The 15,677-nt window shown below is 43.2% G+C and overlaps 1 protein-coding gene across 2 annotated transcripts in view; it reads right to left on the reverse strand.

Annotated features, from left to right (window-relative positions):
- The window catches only part of RAP1GAP (RAP1 GTPase activating protein), a 278,140-nt gene that overhangs the window by 142,697 nt on the left and 119,766 nt on the right, over positions 1–15,677 (reverse strand). For both annotated transcript variants that reach the window (XM_078642550.1, XM_078642551.1), the window contains exons 3-4: positions 4,011–4,058; positions 2,897–2,935 (exon numbers count right to left, since the gene is read on the reverse strand). In XM_078642550.1, coding sequence (XP_078498676.1) covers positions 2,897–2,935; positions 4,011–4,058 — 87 coding nt within the window. The remainder of the gene's footprint in view (positions 1–2,896; positions 2,936–4,010; positions 4,059–15,677) is intronic.

Raw genomic sequence — 15,677 nt, forward strand, 5'->3', positions numbered from 1 at the left:
GTGAAGGCTCTGAAGCTGGGCTGCTGGTGCGCCAAGTTACTGCCAGCATTTATCCTGATTTTGAAGAGATTCCAATCTTTGCAAACAATGGAGAGAGAGGAAAGTAGTCTAAAGTGACTGTCCAAGAATGCACAGTGGTCACATGGTGAGGATCAAAATTAAACACCACACCTCCTGCTTCCACAGTTCCCAACGTACACCCTACACCAAATTGTGGTGGGCGAGTTTCTAATGGCAAGGCTCAAGGACAGTTGTTCTGTTTAGGAAATGCACTGTGTTAAGAGCCCTGGTCAGTGTTTATTATTAGCCCATTTTGGTAAAGTCGGGATCATATATCAATTCTCATAGTTGCCTGGCTAAAATCAACCCATTAGATCAAACCCAGTGCTACGTCCTGTCTGCTCACCCCAGAGAACTGCCCACCTTGTTGCCTGTTCCGGTATGGTGTTCCAGCTCTGACTATGTGAACTGAGCCTTTTTCTAAGTGAGTGGGTTTTTCACAGAAATGAGGAATAAAAGCAGAAGGGTATTAAGCCCTTTCTATGGATCCTGGGACAGTAGATAGTTACTGGAACAATCCATAGTGTATGCTACCATATTTGCAAAGGTGTCACTGGCCCTACAAAATAATTTTGATCTAGTTACTCTCTTTTAACACTTGACTCTTTAATGGTAGAGATAGCAATTAGTTAAGGCTAAATAAAGGAGGTGGAAGAAAGGTTCAACTGAGAGACAGCACCTCACCGCACTCACACATGCTGATCGCAATGCACGGTCACACTGAAACCTTTTAAAGGGATTAGGGGCCTGATAAAGAGTTTGCCATTATAGAATAGAACACCAAAATGTGCTTGGCAACTTTTGCCGCCCACTCCACCCCACCCAAGTAAATGCCTCCGTGTGTGCACAGTGTCTCTGAAAGCGCACAGTTTCTCAGTTCTCCCATAATTGAGAATGAGAACATGACCGCCCTAGGCTGAGAGCAGTTGCCACTTTTTCAGCAGTCTCAACTCTATCTATCACACATCCCTTCATCTCAGAGAAATCTCAATTCACACACAGGCTTTTGAACTTTCTGCTCCTACCGCATAGTTTATGGCAGTGCATAATTTATAAAAAAAAATAAGTGCCTGGACTCTCCTCAGGAGGTCACTGCAGCTAGCAGCACACATTGCCCCTGTCATGCTGCCAATAATAGTAACAACACAACGACTACCCATCACACTCCCACAAGTGTGACAATTAGGACTAATTCAACCCCAAAGCTATAAGAATGGTTTGGGCAGCAGGTAATGGCCATTTTTAATGTATATTGAATTAATAATTTACTGCTGATGTGGTTATCTTTAAATTAGCAACTTAATGGTAGACTGTCACAAGTACCAGCGTTGACAACAGAGTGCAGGTGTCGAGCATCGGAAACCACCTGCTCAAATTAAGCACTAGTTTATGGTCAGCTCGGATCATTGTAGCAAACTACTTGAGCTGAAGCATGAAAGTACTGTTTCTTAATCAATTAATGTTGTTGACTGATTCAGGCAGTAAACATCCTTACTTCTGCTCAAGTAGCTCAGTATTGTGTTCAGAATTATATTCTTTAAAGAGCTGTCTTATATATCCGTACATTCCAAGAATTCAACATGCGCAGGTACATAGGTTTGTTGAATTTGGCTCTATTCCATATGTGAGAATCTGGGCAGTGCTCCACATCAGTCTCAAATAGCTATTCACCACATTTGCCACTTTGGTTTAAGAAAAACAAATATATTTCCTTTCCCAAACAAGGGAGTAGCTATCATTAGAGTGGCGGATGTAGTGGCACCAGGTGGATCAGGGGGCTCACTGCACCCAACGTATTGCTTTCATTGGCTGCTCACAGCATGGCTAAACACCACTGTCAAAGCCAATAGGTCCCACAGATGAGGTCAATTGCCTCTGCAAATCACAGAAGCAATGGCTTCACCAGCAGTCATAAAAGGGCTTCTTTCCACTCAGTAGGTGGCTAAGGGCCATGATCTTTGTTAGCAATGTGGCAAATGAATGCTGAACATCAGCTTTCTTCATTTTCGTCGTTTTGGGACCTACTGCCAAATGCATTTTTTATGTTTGAATTTTCATTTGTAACATTTTAAAGTAGCTGATTAGCTTATGTTGCTGTACAGTTTGTAGTGCAACTTGTTCATATTTGAGGTGGGCGCCCTGAATATCGAAGATGGAATATCAAGGTATAAGAACATTGAGGACAAAATATCGAATCCAATATATTGGAAGGTAAGTCTAGATTTTCTAAACCTAACGCCACATATATATATATCTTTAAGGTACACAAATTTGGAGTTAGGAATAGTAAAGCTATACTTCCTCTATACGTATTTACCTTTCAATAGTTTGGTCTTCGATATTTTGACGATGATGTTCATATCCTTGATATTCAGTAGTAGAATCAGTTTTAGGCTTTGCTCCTGGTTTGGGCTTCTTTCAAAGGGACATTTTGCTTGTATTTTACTTCAGATGTGGCAACGCTGCTGTAACCAGTGAATAATCAATAGTATTGATGAGTTCTTTGCACCATGCTGCACTCCCCTTTGCACACCCACTATCTCGCCATCCTCCACTCTTTTTGCATAATCAGTTTAATGCTGTCTTCCAACAATGACAATATATTACAGTAAAGTGATATCCGACTTAAATAATCAAATATATATTTCATGGGACTTTGAATTAAAAACAATACAAGAGAACATTTCTAAATCTAGGGAAGAAAGAAGTAGTATTTTTCAACAATCAAATACTGTCCAATTTTTTCCATGTTTAGGAGGTGCCATCCATTAGCTTCATTCACACGACACTTGGAAGCAGCCGCCATACCTAGAACAATTAGTATGATATATCCTACCTCGTGGACGCTGGGATAGGGAATATAGTCTTCTTCCGTCTGTGAAAACAAAGAAAGGCAGTCAGTCATTTCAGAATATGGATTGCGTCACTTACACGCTAAACATTTATTTATTTTCCATTTAAACATGGAAGACCATTGGTTGTTCAGCACAATCACATTTCAGTGATGCTCATACCTACTTGCATAGTAATTACATTAATGTATGTATTATTAAAATACTTTAGGACCAACACACCCTACGAAATGGTATCCACTGTGCAGTGTCAATTGAATGTCACTGGTTTGGCAGGAAGGAAGGTCATGGAAAAGAAAAGCCACATGTGGTGTGGATTAGAAATGTCTAGCTACAGCAGGAATCCTTGACTAGAGCAACCCATGCCTAGCTGATGGATGAGCCAGGGATATTTCAGACCAGCTGGTGCCTCTCAGCCGGACTGGGTAGGAGTAAAGTAATAGAAGTTTCATCTGACGTGATAGGAACTAGAGTGTTCACCAAGTCCTCACAGGTCTTTAAGGCCCGAACTTATCAGGAGAAAATCACTATAGGCTGCACTACCTTAGCATGTTTAGCAGGGCAAAGAGATCAAATGATCAGAAACGTAAGGAGGTTCTTGGAGCAGGGATTCCCAGCCACAAAAAAAGAGAATCACAGGAACATTAAGAAGGATGTAAGAGTTAACAGGTGAGGTATTGAGATATGATGGGCATTGACAGCAAAAAAAGTGGTTTGATGTGGGTGCAAACATACCCAGGGAGCCATGTTATGACAAAAGGTGCAAAATAACAGGGGAAAATACAAACGAGGAGAGTAAATCAGTAGGACTCAAGATGGGTAACAAACAAGGAGGACATCCAAGAAATGACAGAGAGGGAAGGGTCAACATTTCGGTTCCCCAGGCTGACACAAGGAATGGGTGTATCTTGGGTGGGTAGGGGCGCGGGTGCGGGTGGGGGGGGGGGGAGGGTTGTGAAGCCGACCGAATAGACGAGGCAAGGCAATGAGAGGGAAGTGATCAGTGCCTAGAAGGATGGTCATCAAATGTAATGTAAGCCTCGCAGGTGAGAAAGAGTAAGCAGGCTTGTTGTAACTCCCACAATATGTAGTACAAACCTTCAAAGGGGGCGGAAGGGAACACCGCTGTTCGTCCATTCTGCTGCCCTGGAAAGAGAAAGCAAAAGTCAAACGACTGCTGGCCAGAGGGCCTGATGGGCATAAAGGAGACAATAATCCTATAACCGGGAGTATTTTAAGGACTATGCACTCTTATTACACTGAAGTAAGAGAAGGACTGCGGGAAATATACTCCTCTTCTACACTATTGTGCTTTCTCAAATGTTGCAGCCTTTCCTCCTTCTTATGTCTCTTGGACAGCCCATGATCAATTGATTCCTGTAAAGAAACATTACCAAATCAAATATGATAAATGCTTGTGTGCTTTGAACCGAAGGAGATACATTTCAGATAAACGGAGAATCCATGGTGATACCTATGATTTTCAAGGTCTAACGTTTATGTCACTTTTTTCATGGAGCATATACACAACGGTGTTTCACTATGGTGTCTTACACACCCAATATATGAAATATTTATGAGCAAATGCTTTAGACTCAAGACAATATGTGTTGCTTACGAGACCAATCGACACGTGCAAATATTTAATAAGCAAAAAATATTTAAATTATGGTCAATGTCCCAAGTGATCACACTGAGAATAACACGTCAAAGGGAATATATGTGTTTATGTACAGCAAAAAACGACTTAGGTACTGTAATTCAAGCTGGATTTGCAAATGGGAGACAAAAAGCAGGGGCGGCCTTAGGCATGTGCAAGCTGTGCACCTGCACAGGGCCGCCAAACCCCAGGGGCCGCCACGACATCCTTAATTTAATAATCCTCTGAGAATGGATACATATTTGCGTGGCGGCCCCTGGCAGGGATTTGGCAGGCTCCGGCTCTGTTCCACTTCCAAACAACCTGGCCCCCCCTGACCCCCCCTCTTCACTGGCCTCCGCGCCTGCGTTCCTCCGGGGGCCCCCTACCTACGCTCCCTGCCCAGGGCCGCCAAGAGCCTAGAGCCGCCCCTGCATAAAGCTTTAGTTCTCATCAAATGTGTCCAGACCCAGTCTGTCTTCTATGGTTTCAATGACGTTTCAACCCTATTATTGATCTTCAGGGTCATCTTCAGATCAAAAGTCACTGGGACACAGATGGACCTGTGAGAGTTTCCCAGGCTTCTGGGTCACAGTAAGGTAGAAAGCTAAGAATGATACAGTATTACTTTTATAATGCTGATGTACTTACTACACGCTTAGCGAGGTGTGTTCAATGAAGGAAACAGGAATATAAACCAAAGAAACAGTCAAGCAGGAGAAACAAACATGGCACCTGCTCCACATTCATCTTTGCCTTCAGTGCATCTGCCTCACTTGCAGGTACACTGAAGGGCACTGGTGCCCATTCCAAGTTTCTCTAAACTTTGCAGGCAGTCATCCGGAGCTGGGAAGGATTTACAGAGCCTCAGCTGACCTGATAGGTTGGTTGATTGAGCACCAGAAATTAAAAAACCCTTATGGCCTTATTATAGTCATGAATCCATGATGTACGAAAATGACCACACATAGCAGGTTTTTCCCTGACAATTTTCTCAAACGAAAACCTTGCAGTATTTGTGTGGGGGGGAAACAATTTTTCAAGTTTGAAGCATCAGAATGACTGATAATGCGTTGTATGGTAATGTGGTAAAATTACACCCAGTAAATGCTGCAGTCAACGGTATCAGTCCCACCAGGTGTGGTATTGCTGCAACAAATAATGGGGCAATAAGAGTCCCTTATTTTGCACAGCCCCGATGCTAACGTTCACATACATGGGAAACAAGGCACCACCATGAAATACCACAACAGGTTATTACCCCTGGTTTACCCTCATTCGCCAAGTTCTCAATTATAAATCTCTGTTTGTAAATATGTGTGTCCTACAGGCGGGCAACTAGAGCCAAATTCCGGGGAGGGGCTGAAAATATTTCGGGGGGGGGGGCTAATTCTTCCAACCATGGACAAAGTGGCTGTGAGAAGGGGCGAACACACAACAAAAGCCTCATTCACAACTAAATGGTCTTTTAAAGACCTGTTAAGTACTCGGGTGCGGCTGCAATTACATGCTCGCCAGTCCGCGAAGCTGTCTCCGCCCGGGCTGACAGGCATGACGGGGGGGGGCTGAAGCCCCGTGAGCCCAATGGGTGTTGCGCGCCTGGTGTCCTACTCCTGCCTCCAAAATGTTTTAGTATTGAGCATTCAGGAGCAAGGCATGCTTATTCACAGACAAAGGCTTCGTGAAACAGACCCAAATGAAGCACCTATGAAGCAACTACAGCACCCCCCCAGCGCCTTGAGACTCTCACGGGTGAGTAGTGCGCTCTATAAATACCTGATTGATTGATTGATCATAGGAGTGACACTCACAAAACACCAAACAAATTAAAGAAATAAATAGAGAAATATTCCAAGGTCCTATTGAGTAATCATAATATTTCATGACGCCCGACTGGTTTTGCCAGCATACTAGAGGTTTATTACTTCAGTCCCAGTTGCCCAAAAGCTATTAGTTCTATAAAGATTGAGGACAGCAAGAGCTGGCCATAAGGGAGACATATCACCCTCAAACTCCCATACCACCATAGCTTCTAATAAGTCTCCATGCGGAGATGGCATTGTTTCTTGCGGACGCTAACCCAGTGGAGGAAAAATAATATACCATTGTTAGATCCAATTTCTGTTTGTTAGCTGTAACTGTAAATATGGGGAATGAGGTCAGATCATTTTGGAATGCACATGTTTAGACAACTATCAGTGTAAGGAAGCGACAATCTATTTTCTATATTTTCTTTCCTTTTTCCGGAACTAAAGGAAGAAAAAATCTTATTCCCATCAGCCTTTGCATGGAACTCGTAATCAAGCCATAGGTATACCCCAACACACAAACTACACCACACTTACTTTAATCAAATACACTTTAATCTATGTATATATAGGAATGCTGCATTCAATCTTCCCCGAACTATGAGTATTAAAAATACTGTGTATTGATCATTATATCTACGTTATTGTGCTTTCCATTTCCCTGTTAACCTAGTTATCTGTCCTGTTAATATCCGCAAATCTTTTTTTACCTTGAGTCTTCAAGCCCATATCTCACGTAGGGACCAGTTATTTTATTTTCTGTTTATTCTCTCCTAGATTTATTAATATGCGATTCGACCATCTGAATATCCATTGCAAATCATTTAGCCTAGGTAACAACTGGACTCATCTCACCCTGTCTTGGCTTGACTACAGGACATTGATATCTGCAGGCTAACAGCTCTGCTATCTTCCACAATGTTGTACTCTATCCTGTACCCCGCCTCACCTGAAGCCTGTAGGTATTTTGAATCACTTCTACATTTTCTTTCAAGTTCCTACTATCTCTTGGCAAAAAAAGTGTTCCTGAATCCATCATCCTCAAGTTTAAGTAGTCTCTTTTTCACCTCATAAGCCATATATCACGGGTGCCCAAATCCGCAAGACCAACCTTTTCTCTATGAGCCATTTTGCCCAACCTAAGATGCAGCAGCATGTAATTGGCCATTCCACAGCCTCACTGTGCATTCCTGGGATTTCCCTTTATGACTCCATTGTCTTAGATCTTCTGAAGGGCCTGATGAATATCCATGCGAACCCTGACCTGTTCATTTCGTAACTGGACTTACCTATCACCTCTGTGTTAGAAGATGTCTCCAACCAAGAATCTTACAGCTTTTCTCTCATCCTTTATTTGCCTCCATTTTGAGGACCACTGCTCCTGCAGCCTCCTGGAAATTGATCCACAGATGTCAGGAATACTCACATATACTTCCCTGAGCAAGATATTCAGCTAATTTTCCATATCCTGTTGAAAGTGCCAGCTTCTCATCGATCATGACCATTAGTCTTCTTCAAAGTTGATGTTTATTTTCTTTTTTTCTACAATCTAGGCAAAGCTTAAAGTCTGCTTTTCTTTAAATGATTGCATTGCAATTGCTATGTTTCTTCCTTTAGAGGTTACATGCACTGTTTTTGCTGTTGCTAGGACGCAATGCCGAAGGTGGGGTAGAGTGGGATAAGCTGTCTCTACTAGTTGTCTGCATTTAATTGTTTTCGTGCTTGAACAAGAGATGGGATATAGTTTTTTGTGTTGGGTGGGGGGAAGGAGGTGGATGAGAAGGTTGCTTCATTACTCAAATTATTTTTATCTTCTTTAGCATTATTTATTTATGTTGTGCAACGCACCGTTATAGTCAAATGGTGAAAAAGAGTACATGTTTGTGACAAAGTAAATGAATGCCACTACCTCATCCCTTTTCTACTCTAGATTTTATTTTAACTTACTGCATGCATCCATGTGTGGCCTGTGTCACCCGAGATAGGGATTACTCAACCAGCTGAAATATCCCTCTTTCCTACTCTACATTAGTCTACCAGTAATGAAGGCTTGTCTATCACAGCATCTGGAGCCAAAGCATAGCATTCCATTTTCAGTGAATGAGACAACGTGTTATGGGCCTCATTCCGAGTATCCTAGAGTTTGGATAGATAATCCACTCTAGGAATTACCAATCTAGGGGCATCAGTAACTCCAGGTGGTGTAGTTATCAGGTTTTTGAGCAGGACTTTGAGGGTTCCCTTACAAATGAGGACTTACCATGCGAAATGGAAATTCTTGACCTGTTTCTCAAAGGCTAATTTTCATTTCTCTCTGATTCTTTGCCCTAAAAATTCATCTGCTTTCATCACATAGAGTCTCTGGGTGAAAGGCACCAGATCTGCACAGTTCCCTTGGGTGTCGTATTACATATAAAGCTGTTAACTCAGAATAAGAGTCTGTATGAATTGAGAGGCCACTTGTAATGAAGTATGATGTTCTCTGGTCCTGAGATGTGTTTTGCCGTAAACAACAAATTCCATCAGAGATTGCAACAACAGCTTCCTCATTAATCCCAAAGCCCAGCGGCCAGCTTGTTCATGATGCCCACCGTGGTCTTGCTGCCAAAAACAATCTCAATATCTGATCAGAGATCCGCTTGCTCCTGAAGCATGCTGCCAGGGCATCGGAAGAAAAGAATCCTAGACATGCAATATTGTGGTTCATGATCTGGACATTGTCTGGACACACAAGGACCCCTCAAAAATTGTTCTAATCTTCCTCCCTCATCTGTTTCAGAAAATATGCTAAGCTACCATGTCCTTGTTTTCCAATGGCATCGACATCAACACTCCATTGTCGGGTACATCACCAACTCATTCCTCATCAGTCTTGTCACTCTTATCCTCAGGTGAGGCTTCGTCACTCCCATGTCCACCTTGCCATTTCCTCATAAAAAGCTCTGCCAGGTGTTACTACTAAGCACACAAACTTCCAGCAACTCTTCTACCTACCACCATTAGCTCGTTTGTTGCCTGCACCAACCTGCCCTCCTCGTGTAGCAGAGCTTGACTAGGGGTACCTTAGGCACTTCAGACATTTAATTGTGAAATTGCGGGCCTATCTCATACCCGTCCCATTGAAACATATCGCAACTGTTGTATTCACCTTTAGTTTGAAACATAAGCCACTCTTATGTGGGCAACTGGGGATGTAAGAGATCTACATGCAGCAAAGCAAGGCCCTTTAAAGTCATGTAACGGTACGTTGGGATATTTCTCACAACATGCAGTTGAGAGTAAAAGAAATGCTGATGTCTAGAGCTCTATGTTCTTGGAGACAAGGGGCATGTATGGTAGCTCCGTCCCCATGTCAATACTTTATTGCACCTCTCCTCCACCTGCAAACGTTTGAATAAATCCAAATATTTGTCAGCCCAAATCTTTTCTTTGTGTTAATATTAAGGCATTTAGCGGCATCTCAAAGGAATGTACCGCAGTTGCACTGTGAGTTCACAGACTTCGTAGGTCTAGGACCAGCTATGATGAGCTTCAGGAAGGGTACGTGATGAGAAACCATCCCAGAAAGTTACTTCAGCGGAGCCGATGAGACTTCCTTGACATAATACTGATGGTGGTGATTTAAGATCCTCAGAACTGAATATGAAATTAGGTTGAGAATTTAGTAACCAGCTCATAATCTAGGCGATGCACTAGGTACGGCATAAATATATTGTTATGTCTGCAGGATTGGATAGGGACAAATCAATGAAAGATCTAGAGAAATGGTAGAAGGAAATCAAGAAGAAGAAAGTCTACATTCTAGTAGAAATCTGCTGGAATGACATCACCAGCTTGCACATTCTAAAACTAGGTATAGATCACGAATCCTGGAGATGCTGATCAGAAAGTTGGGGTAAAGGGGCAGTATCATGCCAAGTGGGTAATATATGATGGATTGTCGTGATCAATATCATATCAAGAAACACTAAGGTGCTGATTAAGAGTGCGGAAGGACTGCCACCGCCAGCCATGTGGTGGCGGTCCTTCCGCCATCGGACCGCGATTTCCCCCGTCACATGACAATGGCGGGGGGAATAGATTTCAGACCGCGACGGACGCAAAGACCGTCCGTCACGGAACCGCAACAGGCAATTGTTCTGATTGCCTGGTAGAGCGATCTGCATCCATGAAATGGTGGCAGTGCCTAGCAGGCACTGTCTGCCAAATTATGATGCTGTCTCCAGCCAGCCTTTCCGTGGCGGGTAAACTGCCATTAAAAAGGCTGGTGGAGACTGGTTTTGGGGGCCCGTTGCAGGCCCTCCTTTTGTTGGGGGAGGTGTGGGTGCACTGGGGGGTACCCATGGTACCCCCCTACATTACACTGCACCAAGTGGCAGGCACCGTGTGGTGCCTGCCACATAGTGCAGTGAAATGCATAACATGCTATTTTAACATGGCGACGGGTGCTGCTGTTAGCAGCACACGCCACACTATTAAAATGCAGAATTCATGGTGGCGGTCGCATCCTAATTGGGTGTGTGGGACCACTAGATATATTACGGACAGTACCCGTCACCACCACAATGACGGACGGACTCCAGTCCGTCCGCCATCGTGATCAGCCCCTAAGAGAGTAAGGATTCTCCAGTAAATAATATCTATGTCTGGTCTGTACCTTTGGGTAAATTCCACCCTAATTATTGATTCATCCCACCCGAGTATTGGATGCTGTGGGTGAGATAACCCACAAATAGCTTAGGGTGGCTACACTATGTAAAGGGGTATTTCCTGATCGCTCGGACGAGGGCTGGTGAGCTCTACCATCTGTAAACCTGCCAACTCACATGGTGTCACCATGTGTCACACAATATCGGCTCCTTTCACACAATCATCTGGTGAGGAGCTGATATCACACAGTGGGCACACAATTAGCTGGAAACCCCAGCAGAGAGCAGGTTTCCAGCTAATTGTTTGGAGGTTTAGCTTAGCCAATGTCCATTACAAGGTGTGAAACCTCCCCAGGACATCGACAGCATTCTCAAAAGCTTTGATTTTAGTTTCTGGCGGGGGTTGGGGAGAGAGAGGAGGCGTTGTGGAGGCTTGTCGTGTGGTGCGGCTGTAGATTTAGAATTTTCCTGGACTATGCTCAGTGTTTAGTCCTGCCCCCTATATGGCCACGCCCCCTCCTCACACAGTGAGAATAATTCACAAGTTGGCAAGTCTGCCTCTGTGCTTAATTCAAGCCGGCGGGGGCAACCAGCAATTATTTCTGGGGACCGGCACTTATATTTCCTCATCAGACATTCCCTGAGAGCAAGGGAGGGAGAAACACACAAAGGGGAAAGAAGGAGGACAGGAAAGACAGACAACCCATCACAAAGGGTGAAAACAGGAACCTGCACGGATGAGATAGAAGGGGCAGGGAATGTCTTGTGGTGGATTAAAGAGATGTGGTTGATTCAAGTCTAAGGTGCCTTGGTATTCAGTGCACTGGCATTTAATGGCGCCAGCCACAGGCTTCTGTGCAGAGCTTTAGGCACTGGCTCTCGTTCTTTTACAAATTAGGCACTGTCTACCAGGCAGGGTCCTGGGGCAGTTCAAAAGGAGAAGCTTTCTGTTCAAGGCAGCTTCCTTAGACCTCTCTAGAGGCATGAGGTCATTAGCAGAGTCCTGGCACAGAAGGCTCTAGTGAAGAGGCATATATTGCCTAAGGTGACAAACTATTACATGTGTACAGGCAACCCTGTAACCTTGGACACCTAGCTCTCTTCTCTTTGCTCCAAGACCCTTAACCATACTATGGGCTCCCACTTATGGAGTATTTGTATAGTACATGACCTGAGGTACTACCAGTGCTTAATTTGAGCCAGTGGTTTCCGTTCCTTTGCACTGGGACTCAATTGTCAACACCAGCGCTTGTGACAGTATGCCACCAGGTACGCAGGGAAGCACAAGCAGTGCAGGCAGACAAGCTCCCTTGAGGAAAATTAACGAAGGAGTAAGGAGGGAAAGTCCTGCGACTCCAATTACGTGAAGCGAAGATATTGATTTAAGGTACACTTCCACCATTGTTTCCCGAACCATCAAGTTATACCCATTTAAGCCTTCGGATATTTATTCCAGATGATTATTCAAAAAGATTGGTGTCCTTACGAAAGATATCCTTATACACCCTAGCCCTGATGAGACCCAAAACAAGCTGGGCGGAAAAGCATCGACTTTACGAATTGAAGAAGTCCTTGCTAAATTAATATTGTTTGCAAAAATGGATTAAAAAAGTACTCGAAAAATTGTTTAGGGGGCGGAGTGTTTTTCCTCAAAGTACTTCATTTTAGGGCTATCTTTGATAAACGGAATGCTCTTGGAAAAAAGTGAGAGCATCCAGATTTACCAATAGGGTAATAGGGAGTAGAGGATATGTTCCTATTTTTTTATTTATATTTTTGTTTAAAAATCATGTATTGTATATAATGGTGTATTAATGTACGTAGGTATTTATTTTATTTATTTATTTTTTATTTTATTTTTTTTATTTTGAAAGTTTTATATAGCGCGAACAAGATCTTTGCAGATAACAGAGCGCTTTACAAAGGCAGGTGGAGGGGTAGGGGAACAGGGGGCATAGTAGGGAGGTAGACCATCAAGTTCATGTTCATAGCAAAAATATTACAAATATTACAGGTCTGAGGTAGCATAGTTGGAGCTTAGGTCATCAAAACAATGAAAATAATACAGAAATAGAGAAAAATACAGGTATGAGGGAGCAACATTCTAAGCACTTTAGTCTAATCCATGTCAATACACACGTGCATAGGAATATATAGGCTATATAATAATATATTACTGGTAATACTGATCGACGGAATATATAGCTAAATACAAAAAGGTTTTCACTTTTTTGCATATAGACATCAAAACTTTGCTTACACTGCTTTTTGTCAATGATATTAATTTGTATATGATTAATCTGGCGAGTGAATCTCGTTGGAAGGAATAATGTAAGTTTTCATTCTATTTATTGTTCAGTAAATATTGGTTCCAACGCAATATTTGTATTTGCATGTGATGATGCCACAAGGTGGCGCTGTCTGGAGATGACCACAACAACAGGTCATTAAGCACTATGTCCTCCTGGTGTAGTCTATGTTAGGTTTGACAGGTGTACCAGAGTGCATCCTTGACTTTCGTTTCATCAGCCCTCCCAATCACAAGAGAAATAACTCAGGCTACTTACTAAGCTCACATGGGTAGTGTTACATGGGCCTTCTTGTTTAGGCACCAAGAAGGAGCCCTATTTTAACCTGCCTATAAGTTAGTGTTTTGCACTGAGATTGAATCTCACGGTACATATTTAACCCACTTCTGTTACTATTTTATTAACATTCAACAGCAGTGTACCCACCTGCTACCTCTACCTGCAGAGAGAAACCATTTCTTAAATTAGGCCCTGTCTAGAAGGGATCAGGTCACAGGGGCATCCCACGCTGCTTGTCACCAGGGAGAAAAGATTGCTTTCATGATACATATAGATCTTATAATGCCCTCTGCTTTAAAATGCCTTTCTCCCAACTGTTTTGCATGTGTGCATCTGAGGTAGTTTGAAATGCACCATGGTGAACATGGCATTAATCTCTCTTTATGTATGCTTTTGTGTCTACCCTGTTGCTTCTTTGAGTGTTTTGCCACGTTTGGCTCTATGGGTGTATGCTTATTTGTCCCTACTGGTATATACTCAAGGGTCTGTGTTTTTGTGTATTGGTTTGTATACATGTGCATGCTATACGGGTGTGCTTGTGTATCTCGTGGTGTACACGTGTGTCTCTGGGTGAGTGTGAGTTGATATTTGTGTCTTTATATGTATGTGCATGTTTGCCTGTTGGTGTATGTACCTCTGTTGATGCGTCCATATGTATACGTGTTTCTGTGTCCAAGTGTGCCTCTATGGACTGTACATGTCTCTTAGTGTGTATACTGTATATGGATGTCTCTGGATGTGTACATGAGTGTCTCTCCTGATATTGGCATCTCTGTCTGGAGTGTGTACAACTATATTTCCACAAACCTCGATGTTTACTCCTTCACTATTTACTCCACCAAAATTCTACAAGTGCTGCAGTTTCAAATCAATTGTTGTTTTTGCATTTGTCACCCCGAGTGGGACGGGTATGCTCAGACGTGAGTCCCGTGCTCTCCATGCCACTGGAATGAAGCTATCCTGGCTGAAGAAGGCTGATAGCCAGAAACCGGTCCAAGGATGCTTCATTCCTGTCCAGAGAAGACATGGCTTGGCAGTTTGGGCTGTACTGTTCCCATGAGGCACAGGGTCAAGACTGATTTGCATTTGGCCATGTCTGAACTGGGGTGGTGTGGTGAGCAAAATAACGATGGATTAAACCCAGATCTGTGACTGGGGGTGAATGTTTTGCCATTGTGCAACATTCCGTCCATCAATTGTTGTTTTTGCATTTGTCTCTGGCTGTGTACATGAGTGGCTCTCCTGATATTGGCATCTCTGTCTGGAGTGTGTACGACTATATTTCCACAAACCTCGATGTTTACTCCTTCACTATTTACTTCACCAAGATTCAACAAGTGCTGCAGTTCCAAATGTAAGCTGGTGAAGCCCAAATCCACATTCCATTGGAGAAGAACCAGGATGACCAGGAAAAAGTTACAGAAGTCCTTCGCAATGTTTAACGCTGGATGCCAGAAAGGTTTCTTTTTTTTCTGAATGGATCGAAATCTGAGATCCTTGTGTCTGGAAAAGAAGACCAGAAGTCCATCTCCTTCGAATGGCCACAGAATCTGCGAAGTATACCACTTACAACCTAAAAAGCAGGTCCTCCTGATGTCAACTAGTCATTTTCACCTCAAACTCCCCACCTCAATTTGGGCTTTCATATGCAGTTAGCCCTGCTCTGAAGCATCCTCCTGTTAACTATTCCAACCCGCAGTGTGATGCAGGTGAGGTCTGCGATGATGGGAAAACTAGATTACTATAATATAGCATTTCCTGGGCTTCTTGAAAAAAACTAGTGGGAAGAAAAGAAATGCTGCAGAATCAGGTACCCATGCTGTGCCTCAATCTCAGGCTGCCAGTGCAATCAAAAGTAATGTTTAAAATGATATCTACCATCCTCCAAGCATACAGAGACTAATATAAGGAGGAGCCTTTCTAGGAGCTCATACCTTCAGGTGGGGGAGGGGAGTTTGGGGTGTGACACCCTCTCAAATAAATGCCTTCTTGGCTTGGAAGCTGGGTCTAAGGGCCCAGAGTCTGGTCTGCTATGTCTGTGTCACAGATAACCTAGAGTCAATACAGGTGACCCTGCTTGT

The sequence above is a fragment of the Lissotriton helveticus genome, chromosome 5_1 (assembly GCF_964261635.1).
Source record: "Lissotriton helveticus chromosome 5_1, aLisHel1.1, whole genome shotgun sequence".
Taxonomy (NCBI): domain Eukaryota; kingdom Metazoa; phylum Chordata; class Amphibia; order Caudata; family Salamandridae; genus Lissotriton; species Lissotriton helveticus.